Source organism: Ursus americanus, chromosome 34 (assembly GCF_024610735.1).
Source record: "Ursus americanus isolate L20-20 chromosome 34, mUrsAme1.1.p, whole genome shotgun sequence".
NCBI lineage: Eukaryota > Metazoa > Chordata > Mammalia > Carnivora > Ursidae > Ursus > Ursus americanus.
In genome coordinates this window covers 26,750,213-26,766,590 of record NC_142160.1, presented here as the reverse complement: position 1 = coordinate 26,766,590, position 16,378 = coordinate 26,750,213, and the positions used below count along the sequence as shown (strand labels likewise).

General features: G+C 40.0%; 1 protein-coding gene across 19 annotated transcripts in view; it reads right to left on the bottom strand.

Moving 5' to 3' along the window:
- Positions 1-16,378, bottom strand: part of AOPEP (aminopeptidase O (putative)) — a 323,900-nt gene that overhangs the window by 264,375 nt on the left and 43,147 nt on the right. For all 19 annotated transcript variants that reach the window (XR_006776735.2, XR_015722917.1, XR_015722920.1 and 16 more), the window contains one exon: positions 14,018-14,184. Coding sequence is in view for 9 of the 19 variants with exons in the window: in XM_045780965.2 (XP_045636921.1) it covers positions 14,018-14,184 (167 nt within the window). In the remaining 10 variants the exon portion in view is untranslated. The remainder of the gene's footprint in view (positions 1-14,017; positions 14,185-16,378) is intronic.

Genomic DNA, 16,378 nt, shown 5'->3' with positions numbered 1-16,378 from the left:
ATTCTCTGGAAGCTACTTAAGTATGTAAAATATGCTTCAAAAAGATATAGTAAACCAAGAGGAAGGCAGACAAGCCAATACAGGAGAGAAGCAAAGGGAACATGTAGAATAATGGAGAAGGGCGATCCCAGGAGCCAGCTATGCGCCCAGCAGAAAGGGCAACCCTGCTCTTCAGAGCACCTTCCAGAGCCCAGGGAGAGACTGCTTCAGGAAGAGAAAATTGATAGAAAACTTGATGTATTTGAGCATCTTAGAAGATTTAAACAACTTGCAAAGCCTCTGGGATTGGTAAATACTTAGAAAACCAAGCAAATAGGAAAAACAAACAACACGATGATTAACTCCATGAAAAACGAACATGTTGTACAGAAATAATAATGTAATCAAAGTTGTACAAGACTCGGCTTTTAATAGCACAGATATAATAATACAAAGAATATTGATCTAATCAAGGTTATGATATTAATTATATTGGGAAGATAGGATCTGGGGAAGGGGGGGTATGTGCGTGATGGTAGGGTGGAGAGAGCTAAATCCTTATCTGCCGTAGTGGGAAGATCAACCCTGAACAATCATGCATCTTACTGAACAACATGGACATATATATCAGATAATTAGCTAAAAGAGGTGAAAATGGTTACTTCTGAAACAGAAGAAATACAGTATAGGTACTGAGAATTGCTATTATGGGGAGGAGTGTAATAAACCCAGTGGAACTATTTGACTCTTTGAATATGTACATTTCTAGTATAAAAAAATCAGTCAATTAGTTAAAAGTTCATCTTAAGAAAAAAAAGAATAATATTTTTGGTCCTGAGGTAATATTAAAATGATAAAATATACCTCAGGAGGAAGAGACAAATTAGAGATAAGGAAGAGGCACCAGCCTATTAGAAAATCCTTTTAAGAATAAAACACTGGCAATGATTTTTTGGATTTGACATGAAAAGCACGAGCAACAAAAGCAAAAATAAACACTCAGGACAACATCAAACCAAACTAAAAAGCTTCTGCAAAACAAAAACAAAAACAAAACAATCAACAAAATGAAAGGGCAACCTACAGAATGGGAGAAAATATTTGCAAACCACATATCTGATACAGAATATCCAAAATACGTAAAGAACTCATACAACTCAATAGCAAAAATATGGTTAAAAGTGAGTAAAGAACCTGAATAGACATTTTACCAAAGAAGATATTCAAATTACCAACAGGTACACGAAAGGTGCTCAGTATCACCCATTATCAGGGAAATGCAAATCAAAGCCACAGTGAGATATTGCCTCCACCTGTCAGAATGGCTGGTATCAAAAAGACAAGAAACAACAAGTGCTGGTGAGAACGTGGAGCAAAGGAACCCTTGTGCACCACTGTTGGGAATGTAAACTGGCGCAGCCACTATGGAAAACAGTATAGACATGTGTCAAAAAATTAAAAATAAAACTACCATATGATCCAGCAATGCCTCTTCTGGGTATATACGTGAGGGAAATGAAATCACTATCTCAAAGCGATTTCGACATTATTCACAATGGCCAAGACATGGAAACAACCTAAGTGTCCATCAACAGAAGAGTGGATAAAGAAAGTGCAGTATATATGCACAATGGAATACTACTCGGCCATAAAGAAAGGAAATCCTGCCACGTGGACAACATGGATGGACACTGCAGGCATTATGCTAAGTGAAATATGTCAGACAGAGACAAATAGTGAATGATCTCACATATTTGTGGAATCTAAAAAACCTATCAAACTCAAAGAAACAGATTATTGGTAGCTGACAGCAGTTGGGGGGCAGGGGAGGTGGCAGAGAAATGTGGGAAGGGGGTTAAAGGGTACAAACTTCCAGTTATGTGATAAATAAGTTCTGGGGATATAATGTACAGCAAGGGGACTCTACTTAACAATACTGTACTATATTGTATACTTGTAAGTTGCTAAGAGAGTAGATCTTAAAGATCTCAAAACAAAAAAATACATATAATTACATAAAGGGACTGATGTGTTAACTAACGTTATTGTGGTGATCATGTCACAACACATACACATATCAAATCATGACACTGTATCCCCTAAACAATGTTATATGTCAATTATATCTCAATAAAGGGGGGGCAAGAATGAAACCGTGTACACAACAGGCTTTCTCCCTACAATTTGCATCGAAGTGTTGACCCGATTTTTGCTGTCCCTCCAGTTCTTGTACCATACACCTGGCACATGGGCAAGAGGACACTTGTGGAAACAGCAGGAACTGGAACCGCTTTCCAGACAGAAGAGTGCTAATGGAGTAAGGGGTATCTGTTAGATGGCTGCACAAAGTCACAGAGAGTGCCCAAATCACATCCTGTCCCAGGGCCTTTACCAGAATGTCTGTATCCTAGAGGGGATGTGGGGAGGGCGTTAGAAGCCATAAAGAGATGTGGCGGGGAGAGGAATGACATCAATGTTTTTTTTTCTTTTCTTTACTTTTCTTGTTTTTTTAAGGCGGAAACCTTAAATGACCTAAAGTTTGGGAGTAAGATAGCAAAAGTGGTAGCTGAACCTCAGTTAAGTCCAGCAAAAACATTTCATAACTGTCATTGCTCCCTTGTATTCTTCTCCGAAGTTAAACAATGGAAAGAAAAGGATGGCGGGGGGGGGGGGGGAGGCATGTATTGAAAACATCACCCAAACCTATATTTTAAATGTTCAAGAAGATTTTCTTCTATTCTACCCTCGAGACTTTTCATTTTTTAAGATTCTTAAAGTTCCTCCACTTAGTAGAGCTCATTTGGAATAAACTGTTTCATACTTCAAGCTCTCACTGCAAAGAAAGTTTTCTAGGCTACCAAGTGACGGTTAAGCAGGGGTGGATCAATGGGCTGTGCCGAATAAGAACTGGCTAGGAACACACTTTCCAGAGACCCTGGTTGGACCCTTCATAGAAGCTCCCCAAAGCTGTCCAGCCCTGGGCTTCTTGCCCAACCCCGGGTGAATGTTGGAGCCACTGCTGTGACAACTGAATGCTTCCAGTTCTCTGGGGGAGGTTTTTACTAGTTTCTTACTATGAGGGCATGTCTGGTAGGAAAGCCTCATATGGGTTGTCTGTTAATGGATTATTCCACTGAGCCCAATCTTGCATGAAGACTGCCCACTGCCACAGGGAGCTAGGTGCTCAATGAATACCTGACCTCATCCTCAAATCCGACTGGGAAAAATACAAATAACGAGGTGGAATGCCTGCCCCGAGAAAGCAGAGCATGCATTCCAAAGACAAAGAGAAATAATTTCCGGATTATCTATTGTTTAGGATAAGCCTATTTGCAAAGAGAATTGATGAGAGCTTATTTCTTCTGAATATGTCCATTGATTGAGCTCCAGTTCTGGAATCTGACTGCCGGGGTTCAATTCCCGGAGCCACACTTACCAGTGTGGGCACATTGCTTAATCTCTCTATGCATCAATCTCCTCCTCTGTAACAAGGGAATAATCATAGTATCTGCCCCCTAGGATTATGTGAGGATTAAATTAGATAATATAGAGAGAAATCACTAGACATAGTAATTGGCACATAATAAGTGTTGAAGAAATGTTAACTGCTGTTGTCTTTACAACTCTCTCCCCCTGTTGCTTGGGCTGACTGTCTGGAGGCAGAGACAAAGAATGTTGAAGGTATGGCTGCCACATGTGCACCGAAGCCTGTGGCCTGATGAGGCCCACATATGGGGTTTAAGGTTGAATGGCATTAAAACGCAACGCATACAAAGCGATCCATTTAAAGGAGAATGACAGCCCAAAGGGGGCATCCTGTATGACTTCATATAGAATGGGCCATTTGGAGACTATTTAAATGGTGTTTACTTTAAATGAGCCATCCTCGATGAAATAGACAGTGAATGCCTGCATTTTCCTTTTTGATTCAATCCACTTGCCCTAGACTCCCTTGCTACACCAGCTGCAAAACAAAGAGAACACGCTGTACTTGAATTAACCCAGAGTTTTTCCTCTGCAAAGGCCAGAAGCCCATCACACCACTGGATGATTTCACGGCCAGGCCGGATTCATTAGCAAGACTAACAGGGAGGGGGGAGGTAGGAAGGGGCCCAAAGGAAGTGGCACTCCCTAACCGAGCAGGCTTGAGCAGCCACCCATCTCGCCTCCCTTCTGGGCCTCCTCAGAAAGTTCCTTAACAGCCCTACACGACCTTCTCAAATTGGAGCTTATTTAGGGTGGAAAATTCTTATACTCTGATTGTCTCACTAGTAAGACAGATACATCATATCAAGTATTGTTCTTAAAATCACAATAGCAGCTGCTACAAGATCCGAATAGACATGTTCATGTCCAAAACAGGCCTGACATTTTCTTCAAAAAAAAAAAAAAAAACACACAAGATAATTGTATTTTCTGTAGGTAGGTTAGGGATTTGAAATGGGTCACCTTTCAAATCATGACAGGCAGTTTAAAATTTAGTTTTGAAAATTCTTCTAACTAGAGAGTGTTAAAACAATTGCCTTAATTATTTTCTTATTTATCACCTTAAAAAAAAACCACAAAACTGTCCTATGAATAGTTTTGAAGATTCTATCTTCCAAGGGAGGAAGACTGATGAGGAAAAAGGAAGAACATAATGGAATCAGTCCGGGGGGGGGGGCGGGGGGGGGGGACTTTTTCTGCCAAACCTGTGAAAAACTTTGCTAATTACTTGGGAATACCATTCTTATAAAAAGAAAAAAATTTTTAATATATTTTTTTAACTATTTCACAAATAGTAAATTAAATACAAAATGTATGGAAAGCCACTGTCCTATTCCTAGGGGAGTCTTAGAAATACTCACAAAACACATTGTAAAAATACAGCCACACCATCCACAACCACTCTGCTTCTACAGGGGCAAAAGCAGATTATTTATCTTTGCAAAGCTGAACATCTCACACAATTTTTTGTATGTAAAGAGTTAATGTTTTCACTGAAAATTAAAACAGGCACTTAAATTCTTCCTATTAAAAGCATTCACTTTATCTTTTAAATTCTTGCACTGTAGGCTAGACAAATAACATGAGGCATTTGGAAACATCGGATTGATACATGCTTTTACTGAACACATCAGATTTCTTTCCTCAATTCTTCTGTAGTCTCTGCTTTTTTCCTACCTCACCACCGACTCTTTCTCTCGCCACTCCTGAATTTCAGAGTTTCCAACCCTGCCACTCCATACATCAAGCTATTTTATGATTTTGGAATACCTTTCTATCGCAAATTCAAGATGCTTAATATGTACAGGAACATGTGTATGTAGGAAAATGTGTATTTATAAGTGTGTATAAATAGTCGCACCGTACACAATGTGCATGTTTTAACACATTCCGTGTATTTCTTATAATAATAGATACACGAAAAGGAGAGAAAGGTCCCGGTTTGGGTTGCTCTTCCTCCCTTGGCTTCCTTGCCCAGTGCTTGGGTCTTTCAGCAAACCTCAGCCCTTTCTCTTTCACTACTTTTTAGTTGCTGAGTCTCCACGTTCTGGTTTTAGGAGTTAGTGCCACTCTCTTGAAACCCGTGGCGTGACTGTCTTTCGTTAGTTCTTCTCTGCTGTTGCTCAAGGGCTAGAACTGGCACCAGAACAAAGGAGACAGTAAGAATGCTCTGGACTGGTATGCGCCGGCACTGCCGAACCAGGGTCATGTGCCAAGTCATGCCACCGCTTCTCAAGCACCAATGCCACCCAGCCGGGCTTCGGCTTTCCTTCCCCGCAACATGGTACCGCCTGTGGCATAGGAGCCCCAGAAGAGAATGACCTTCAAGATCATTCTTGTGAACCAGGTGAAAGAGCGCCACCTACCGAACTGAGAACACAAGCGCCTCCCTCTGTAGGTTCTGAGGTTTTCCCTCATGGCTTATGAATGCCTAAAGGAATACCCTGCACCAGGCTTGTTCTTCCAAATCTCATGCACCATTCTGACCTGTGACACAGATTACCTGGTTCCCCTTAACCTTAAGTACCAGGTGGGTCAGCAAACCAGGCACCAAATCTTACTGCTCCAGACGGTCACAGGTACACTTTCAAACTTTACTCACAGGAGAAAATCCATGAATGCCAAGCCTGAGACAAAAATTCACAGCAGAAAGAATTGGAACACGCCTGCCAAAATCATCATTATCCAAAAGAAATCATGATGACTACCCGGATGCCAAATATGGTTAAGTGCAGCACGAGGAGGGCAAGCGAGAACTGGTCAAAAGCAAATCACAAACTGACAAAGATTTGGGAAGTGCCAGGGCCTGATGTGAGACCTTATGAGGAAGGTAACAGAGCAGAACACTGTCTCAACCACCAGTACCTTTCTAAAGAGAAAAGATGAAAGCATTCACTCCTACTCCTACCCCTTGAAACATAATGTATGTGTACTAGCCCAGAATAAAGTTTCCTCAGTTCTAGAAACAAGGAGCTTTCTCTACTTTGCATTCTCTCTTTGTGGTGAAAACTCTTAATCACAACCATTCCTAAATGTCTTTTACGTTACCATTTCCTCATACGTAATTCCTGCTTGCATACTGTGGGAGCAGTCTAAATAGAATTGCTCATTTTGAGCCATCAAGAGGGAAGAAAGTTGGCTTTCAAATGCACACAGGAGGGTCTGGACCCTGAAATCTTGGCTTTTTCCTGGAATTTCCCACACAAAGTCAAGAGAGTATGTCAGAGAGTTGGTCTATTGGGCAGGCCAGAGTAGCATTTTGCCCAGGATGAAGTAATGTCTACAGTCCCTTACTTTTGCACAGAAAAATGAAATCAGATACTATGTGAGGGCACATATAGTTTTTAACAACTTTCACTTGTTCATATGCTTCTTCTCTTACAGTTGTAAGGAGCTTAAGTTAGTTTTGTTCATTTACTTGAAGCTTTCCATGAAAAATATGTGGAATGTTTTATTTTTCTAGGAAGTAGGAATACACTATGAATTAGACCCTGCAAAAATAAAATAAAACTAAACAAAAGGATTGCCAAACAGGGAAAAACAAGAATGTAGTATGCCAGTTTTTTCTTTTAAAATCTATTGAACCTAGAGAAGAGGCATAAACTCTAAGCAGAAGCATAACTACAGAAATGACCCTGAAATCATTTTTGTTACTATTCAGTAGTGCTTTTAAATTCTCTTTCCATGAACGCATTACTTCTATCTGATTACACAGAACACATTTATTCAACCAAGTATCGAGCACCTGTTACATACAAAGCACTTTTTTGGGCGTGGGGTCTCTGTGCTTAATAGTCGAGCTACATTTCGGCAGGGAATATAGCCCGATGATAACACACAGGCTAACATTTCTACCTGCCTGAATGAAATTATGCTAAGGAAGTTAGATAATACAGGAGCCAAACAAGTCAATCTAAATCTATAGCTTTGACGTAGCCTTCTTGAAAACAAACAAACAAAAAAAGGTTGGCGACTTCTGAGCTAGTAAAATTCTTATGATGGTCATCAAGCTACAATCTAAACCATTAGCCTTCTTTTTATAAACAGCTAGGAGGAATGATTTCCCTATGTAGCAAGGACTCGGAGGTCCCTCTTCTGATTTCTGTCCCCTGCCCAAGGGCTGCTGTCATTTCTGCTGCTGGTATCTGCCTCATTACATTATGCTGCTCCCAGGTGCCTTGCTTCTTTCGGGAAATCAGCTGGTGCCTGGCAAATGTGCTAAACATGCTGATGTGTCATTGTGATGGAAACTGTGACTTGTGGGTCGGTTTTCCGCTAGTGTTTTCAAGGAGAGCTCATCGTTTTCAAGGGCATTGTGCACAACAGAGGGAGGGCCTAGGAGACCAATCTACAATCTAGAAAACGTAACTTGGAAAGGAAGTAGTATCATTTTGTAGCCACATACCCTTATTCTCTAAGGAGCGCAGAGACATTTGGAGACATTACTCCATCCTCAGGGCAGCCATTTTGGGTCTGGCAAAGAGCTCTGTTAGTACTCTTTCCTGGTTGTCCTTTGAAAAACCCCAGCTGTGGACTGCAGGGGAACTGCAGTATTAAGCACAGAGTTTTTTCCTTGTCTAGCTCAATCCTCCCTCCGTTCGAATTGGTAAAGTCTGCTCCGTGATATCGCCTCAGTGTAAGTAGTGTGATGGAAGCCCATGCTATCGTGTTAAGCGTAAGTGCTAGGGACGGAGGCGAATCACAATTACCATCTGCTTCATTACAACGCGGCCCTGAACTGATAATTCTGAAAAAAAGATCCACAGACGTAGTCCTGCAAGTATGAATATTTTCCATGGAAATTTTAATGTCAGTTCTTGTGTTAATTTTTTAAATAATCTTCAAATAGACAGACAATTGACAGATACCACAGGGGTCAGAAGGCTTTTTTTCTGTAAAGGGCTAGTTACTAAATATTTTAGGCTTTGCAGGCCATACAGTCTTTACTGCAACAGTTCAGCTCTGCCGTTGCAGCATGAAAGCAGCCATAGGCATTGGTCATGTTCCAATAAAACTTTATTTACAAAGACAGGCAGTGGGCCAGATTTTGCAAGCAGGATGGATCATCCAGATATAACTGAGCGCTACCAAACAATTTCAGAGTTCACATCTCCATTAGTGTATATGACTGCGCAGGGACATGCAGCACTGCTTTAATTATTGAGAGACAATGAGAAAAGAACATAAGGATGTTGTTTTGGGTGAGTAAAGGCTAGATGACATCACAGTATGCTGTGTAAACAAAAGCCTTACAACACATGAAAGCAAGTGGTGGAGAACAAGATCATCACGTGGCTCAGGGTAGACAAGCCACCAGAATCTCAACAGAACCTTCATGAAGCTGTTAGCACTACATTCATATTGTGAGGGGCAATTATATTTCAGCCAAATATTAATCTTTACATTAAAATTGAGTTGCTTATTTGAATTTTATTGACTTAATAGTTTGGTCTATGTTTAATTTATATTTTATTTTGGCTTTATAGATGAGTAAGAGTTATATAATATTATTATATTATAATATATAATATTATAATATAATATCTAACAGTTTATGCCTAGTCTTATATTTATACTTTCTAAAACATCATTCTAATACAAATAATTTAAGTGAATTCCAGTGAATCAGGAGATTTTCCCCCCCTCTGAAAAGATAAATAATGCCCAAGTTTGAGAAACTGCTAAACACAAGCCTTTACATTGGAACTGCAGGGCCATATCGTGAATGAGGAAGTATGCAGCCTTGGTGAGGTGGGGGTAGAAAGAGCCACATAGCATCCTGGGAAGTGTAGTCATCACAAGTAGACCACAACAGACAGCAATGGAGTCTGGAGAATTCAGGGTATCAGTGCCTCCTTGAGACTGTAGGGTTTCATATACTCAATCAATTCGGCATGTCATGGAACCAAGTAGGGAGGGTAGAAAAATATCCTATGTGAGTCCAGCAGAACTTCATTAGACAACTGACAAGGAGACACCATAGCCTGGATAAAGGAGCTGTCTGCTTCAGTAACCTCTCATGTGATGAACAGAGAGAGGGTTTCAGGCAGCACACAAGTGGGCAGTGACTGGAATGAAGGGAAATCCATAGACTTTATCCTGTCTGTTGGTACATACCAGAAAGGCCATGAACACTATATATATTAAAAAAAAAAAAAAAACACAACAACAACCTCAAAATAAAGGTCAAAGAAAACATTGTTCTAAGGACTCAGAGGAAGAACAAGCCTCAGAAATCAATTTACCACAGAAACGAAAATGAGCTTAGGAAACTAGCAGTGCCATTATGATACAAGAAGACATAACTACTATGAAAAAATAGTAAAAAGCTATGAGAAGACAACAGGCTGAGACAGTGTAACAGTAAGATCAAAAGACAACAAAGTAACAAGATAAAAAAGATGAGGAAGGATTGCAAGAAACTGTTACAGTAACGACTTAAATCTGTAATGTAATTACTAAAGAATAAAACGTCTCTTCAGAAAATCAGTGTTACAGAGTGTAAGTAAAAACTGAAAAGGCAAGCCATACAGACTGGGAGAATATATTTGCAAACATCTGACAGAGGGCTTGTATCTAGAGTATATAAAGTACAGTATATATATAAAGTATATACAATCTAATAATAAAACAACCTAAAAACCCACATTAAGTAAATGAGTGACTTGAGAGATGCTTTTTAAAGGAAGATATAAGAATGTACAAGAAGTACATGAAAAGTTGCTCAACATCATTAGCCATCAGAAAAATGCAAATTAAAACCACAAGGAGATAGTATTTTACACCCAGCTGGAGGGCTAAAATTAAAAGGACTGACAGCACCAAGTGTTTGCAAGGATGCACAGCAGCCAGACTCTCATACATTGCTAGTGGAATAGAAAATGATTCCATCACTTTGGAACTAGTTTGGCAGATACTTACAGAGTTAAAATATACATATGTGATCCAGCAATTGCACTCTTGGGGATTTACCCAAGAGAAATGAAAATCTGTATCTACAAAAAGACTTACACATGAATATTCACAGCATATTTTTTGTGATGGCCAAAAAACCCCTCAAATGTCCCTCAAGGTGAGCAGATTAAAAAACAAAAAAACAGGGGCGCCTGGGTGGCACAGCGGTTAAGCGTCTGCCTTCGGCTCAGGGCGTGATCCCGGCGTTATGGGATCGTGCCCCACATCAGGCTCCTCCACTGTGAGCCTGTTTCTTCCTCTCCCACTCCCCCTGCTTGTGTTCCCTCTCTCGCTGGCTGTCTCTATCTCTGTCGAATAAATAAATAAAAATCTTTAAAAAAAAAAAAAGAAAAAGAAAATATACCACATATCCACCCTTCTAGGAAAAAAATATTGGGGCGCCTTGGTGGCTCAGTTGGTTGAGCGTCTGACTCTTGATTTTGGCTCAGGTCATGATCTCAGGGTTGTGAGATCAAACCCCATGTTGGGCTCCATGCGGGGCATGGAGGATGCTTGGGATTCTTTCTTCCCCTTTCCTTCTAGCCCTTCCCTCCCCCTAAAATTACATATATATATATATGCCATTTCCCAGCTGAGAGATGATTCAAACTTAAGGGCTCAAAAATAAAGAAAGTCTAAGTACTTATTAAAAATACGATTTGAAACTGAATGAAAATATAAAACAGTAATTGTAATTCCTAGAAGAGAAGATATAAGATGAAAACAAAGTATAAAAACAATATCAGTCCCAAGCCACAAACTGTATTAATTAAAACTTGGGAACGTGGGTGAGGGAAGATGAGAGAAGTAAATGCCCATTAAATTTATTATTTGATTTTAAGCGAAGTCAAGAGCTATCGGTTAACTAACTTGTGAAACAGCCATTTATGGAATACTCTAGTCATAAAAATAATGAGGAAGCTCTTTATTATGTTCAGATATGAAATTAGCTATAAGATAAGTTTACTCTAAAGGAGGAAACAAAATACAAAAACAATGTGTATAGCATGTTACAATTTGTGCAACAAAAAAGGAAAAACTTGGGGCGCCTGGGTGGCACAGCGGTTAAGCGTCTGCCTTCAGCTCAGGGCGTGATCCCGGCGTTCTGGGATCGAGCCCCACATCAGGCTCTTCCGCTGGGAGCCTGCTTCTTCCTCTCCCGCTCCCCCTGCTTGTGTTCCCTCTCTCGCTGGCTGTCTCTCTCTCTGTCAAATAAATAAATAAAATCTTTAAAAAAAAAAAAAAAGGAAAAACTATACACAAAAGAAATTGGTCACCTTGATTGCTTTGAGGGGGCAGTTTCTGGGTAGCTGGAAATTAGGAGCAAAAAGAAGACTTTACTGCCCTTTCTTGTCCTTTGCTCATTTGTAAAGAAGCCATGTATTTGTGACCAATTTTTTAAAAATAACATTTTTAAATGTATTACTTGTTTTGTCTTGACTTTGAAAATCAAGTTAACACTCACTGAAGACTCCAGTACATGCGTAAATTCAGTTTCTGATAAAGGAGATATCACAAATCAAGAGTATACTTCTCAAGTTGAGCACTAAGTAATGAACAGAACTGCCGAGTCACTGGACTGAACACCTGAAAGTAATATAACAGTTATCCTAGCCATGCTGGAATTAAAATTAAAAACTTAATTTTAAAAAAGGAGATACTACAAGACAGCAATGATCTAATAAATGATCTTGGAGCAACTGGTTTCCTATTTGGGGAAGAAAAAAAAAGTTTAGTACTCATTTCACAACCCTAACCAGAATAAACTGCCAACAGATTAAGAGTTAAATTACAAAAATTGAACTAAAACTTAAATAAAAGTATTAGAACAAAACAGGTGAATCTCAGAGCAGCAAAAGACTCCAAGAGAAATTTGACAGATTTGACTACATAAAAATTAAAATCTCCTATAGATGAAAAACATTACATGAAATTAAAAGGCATACTATAAACTGGGAACAATACTTTCCACAAACATCATAAGAGATTAATATCTTTATTTTATTTTATTCTTTTATATAGAAGACTAGCTTACAGATTTACTTAATGTAAGTCGGTAACAAGGGGAGCCCTGGGAAGGAAACGAAAACCCGAAGAAACCAGTGCACTTTTCTGCTGCCTTTAATGAAGAATGGAGGGTCAACTCAGGGACAGCCAGAGGGAAAGAGACAGTAGGAGAAGGTATGTGCGGGCTCGGAGCTTCCATGCTTTCTCCCAGCATCTGTACATTTACCAACCCAGAAGCTCCAGTATCTTTATTTTTTTAAAGAGCCAATCAAATTAAAACATGAAACACACTTTTGAAAGCCTCACTAAGGCCTCAGTATAAAAACGGGCAAAGTAAGTGAAGAGTTAATGAGAACAGTTAAGAAACACTGGAGGACAAGTGGAACCTCACTGATAATCAAAATAATCCAATTAAAGAGAGACCTTCTCTGGTGGAACAGACAGGTGACGCTCCTGGTAACTCCTCATAGCTACTCACGGGAGTGTAAATTGGAACCTTTCTGGAAAATAACTTGAGAAATGTACTAACAACCTTAAACATGTTCAAAACCTTTGACTCAGTAATTTTCATTTTATATAAACTAGCCACTCAGGAATTTAATGCAATATAATAGGGGAAAAAAAACTCTGGAAACAATAAAAATGTCTAATAATAGGGAAACATCATATAAAATCTGATACACTCATACAACAAAATTATTATGCAGACAATAAAATCATATTTTTGAAAAATACACAGTGACCTAGAAAACATTCAAGATATACTAAGAGTGAAATAAGTGCAATATAAAACTGTTATATGCTAGGATGACAGTTTTGAAATGATAACATGTAGTACGCATATGGATTTTAAATACTGGAGGGAAATGAAGCAAAATGTTAGCAACCATTTTCTCTAAAATTATTTTTTTATTATTTTTGCTTCTCTATAAATGTTAAAGTTTCCATAATAAGTACATGGGAGAAGACACAATATTTTAAATGAAGAAATAACACAACCAGAAAAATTTTACCTGGAGTTAATGCACTCTGATCTCAACTGAAAAAGTTAATTATTGCAATAAGCAAGTGATTTGCAGACAAAACCTTGATGCATTGACACTTGCCTTCCATCTTTCTTACACACCTCTGGTTCAGAGCCAAATGGGCAAATAGTGTGCAGAACAGATGCCTTAGGAGGACAACTTCAGCGGGCCAGCCAACAGGAGCTCTATCGCCCGGCACAGGGAATACCCTTACTGAACTACAGGCAAGTCAACTGTAACAAACGATGTTTCCATGACACACTTGCTGGCCCCAAAGTCTTCAACCAGGACCACCCACTTAAGGCCCACAAACCACCAGGTGAAAGCAACTCCTAAAATAACCTAGGAATTGATAACTCTGGCATGAAGAGCCCCCATGCCATGTCCAGACTCCCAAGTACCCCTCCCCATCCCCTGCTAGTTTCTCTGGCAAAATGTTTTTAGTATGTTCATTCCAACCCAACTCATAAAGGAGCTCTTTAAAGTTGAGAAAAACATTGCGTATTGGATCCCTGGGTCCACCATGTGTGCACTACAGAAAGAAGCACAGAACACATGTACAGTACCTTCCCGAAGCTGTGTTGGCTTGGCAGAATTTTCCCCACTCATTAAAACAACAAAAGATGCAGCTGCTCGAACTGTAGCCTGCCATGTTGACATGGCAACGGGTGGCTCCTGGCATGGAAAAAGGGCCCTGTTGTTTATGGGAGATCCCATAGTATAAACACATGGCCTGCATAAGAAAGACAAAGAAACAAAAGGGGGGAATCTTTAAATGAGTTGTCACTTTTCTCACCACCATGGTAGTGAAGGTTAAGTTGAGCTTTCAAAGAGAAAACATTTGAGGCTTTGTAGTTGACTGATTTCAAAGCATTTTGAACTGAAACTGCCAAGGGCTGGCTATGTGAATAGCCGAGTAGTAATTTCTCCCAAATGAATTACTTAAATATGTAAAGAGTTTTTTTTTTTAAAGGGAAAAATATTTTTTTGGATAAAGTTTTAAATACTAGTCTGCCAATTTTAAATTTATACTACCCTTGCCCCTCCCCTTAGGCCCTTACACCTTCAAAAGAAAAAAAGCTTGAGAGACATTCTTACAAACCTTTTGGAAAACATTCTGGAAAAGAAAATATGTTTGGAGATCACCGAGATATTAATGTTTGGAAAAACAAGCTGGTGGTCTCAAATCCAGTTGCTGGCGGGCAGATATCCCCAATCTTGGAAACCACCATCTCAAATGGAACCCTTGTGGGAATCCTTGTGTGGAGGCCAAGAACAGGGGCTGGCATATAAACAGGACTGTAGGTCACAACAACTGGGCTTGTGATGGGAAAGCCAAGTGTGGAGTCATTACAAAGCGAGTGTAGGAAACCAAATGGTATGACGTTAGGGCTCGTTCTGCTACAATTAAAAATTACAAACCCACCCATACCGAGAATGATCCTTCCCATGATTAAGTCAGAAGACAGCGATGGAAAAGATCTATGAGATCAAAAGAATCTATTCTTTTGACACCAAAGGTTGAAGGCACAAGAGTGACCCTCAGGAAAATGTCTTAAGAAAATGTCTCCACTTTTTGCTTTTCAGGAATTATGACAAATATGATATAGTTTTAATCAGCTTGATTTATAGAGTAAATGAATAAAGCAGAGCACTAACTCTCTTGGGTAAACTGCTTTTCCTTTTTCATTAGCATCATTATTGTGTTCCTACAATGTGCAGGAACACACAGAATGCTGGTTCTACTTCATCAGTCAGGGCCCAGTAAGGAAGAGACACACCGGTCTGGACCTTAACAAAGAGAGGTGATTTAACATAGGGGACTGGCGATCCAAGTGACAGAAGAGCTGAGAAGCCAAATGGGCGAAAGTGAGGCAACCCAGGGATAGCTGCTGTGAGTCCTCTGGTTGAAGGAACTGGCAATCCTGGGACCTAAGGGGTTGCAGCGGCAGGGGAGTCATCTGGCAGAAGCCAGAGTCACCGTGGGGACTGTCCAGTGGGTGCTGGGACCAGAGGAAACTCAGTCACTGCTGGAGATATCAAAAGAAACAGGGAGGGAGGAAGAAATACCTTGTTTCTCACCAACTCCTGCTCTCAAATTTTCCCCCACTGCCCTCCATGGGCCAAACTTAGTAGGAAGCAGAAGACAGGGGACCTGGGAAATGAGATTCCTTGTCATCCAGAGATCACAACAAGAGCGGAAACTAGACCTGAGAGCAAACAGGCCGTTGCAGTCCACCTACCCAAGCAGTGTACATGCCATGATAATTCGCAAGTCTACCACGGGGCAGGGAAAGATGAGAGATTCAGGACACTGCAGCAGCCCTGGCTGACTTATTAAATGACTTGACCTGTCTGAGTCATACATTCAAATGGGGATAGGGGGCAGAGAGCAGACCTCTATTCTGGGCCATAAACCTATCATTCTGATCCCAAGATTATAAATCTAAGAACAAAGGTAAATTTTCATAGAAGGCCCAGAATCTCCCACCAATGAGTTCTCAACTCTCACCTTGGTCCCCTTGGTCCTTTGGTCAATTGACTTAATCTTGGTTAAGATTAAGTGCAGCCTCAGGCTGTTGAGAGCCCAGATGTCCATGACAGATGAATCGATAAAGAAGATGTGGTATATATATATACATACAATAGAATATTGTGAAGCCATCAAAAAAATGAAATCTTGCCATTTGGATGGAACTAGAGGGTATTATACTAAGCGAAATAAGTCAATCACAGAAAGACAATTATCATCTGATCTCACTGATACGTGGAATTTGAGAAAGAAGGCAGAGGATCATAGGGGAAGACAGGAAAAACGAAACAAGACGAAACCAGAAAGGGAGACAAACCATAAGAGACTCTTGATCTCAGGAAACAAACTGAGGGTTACTGGAGTGGAAGGGGGTGGGAGGGATGGGGTGGCTGGG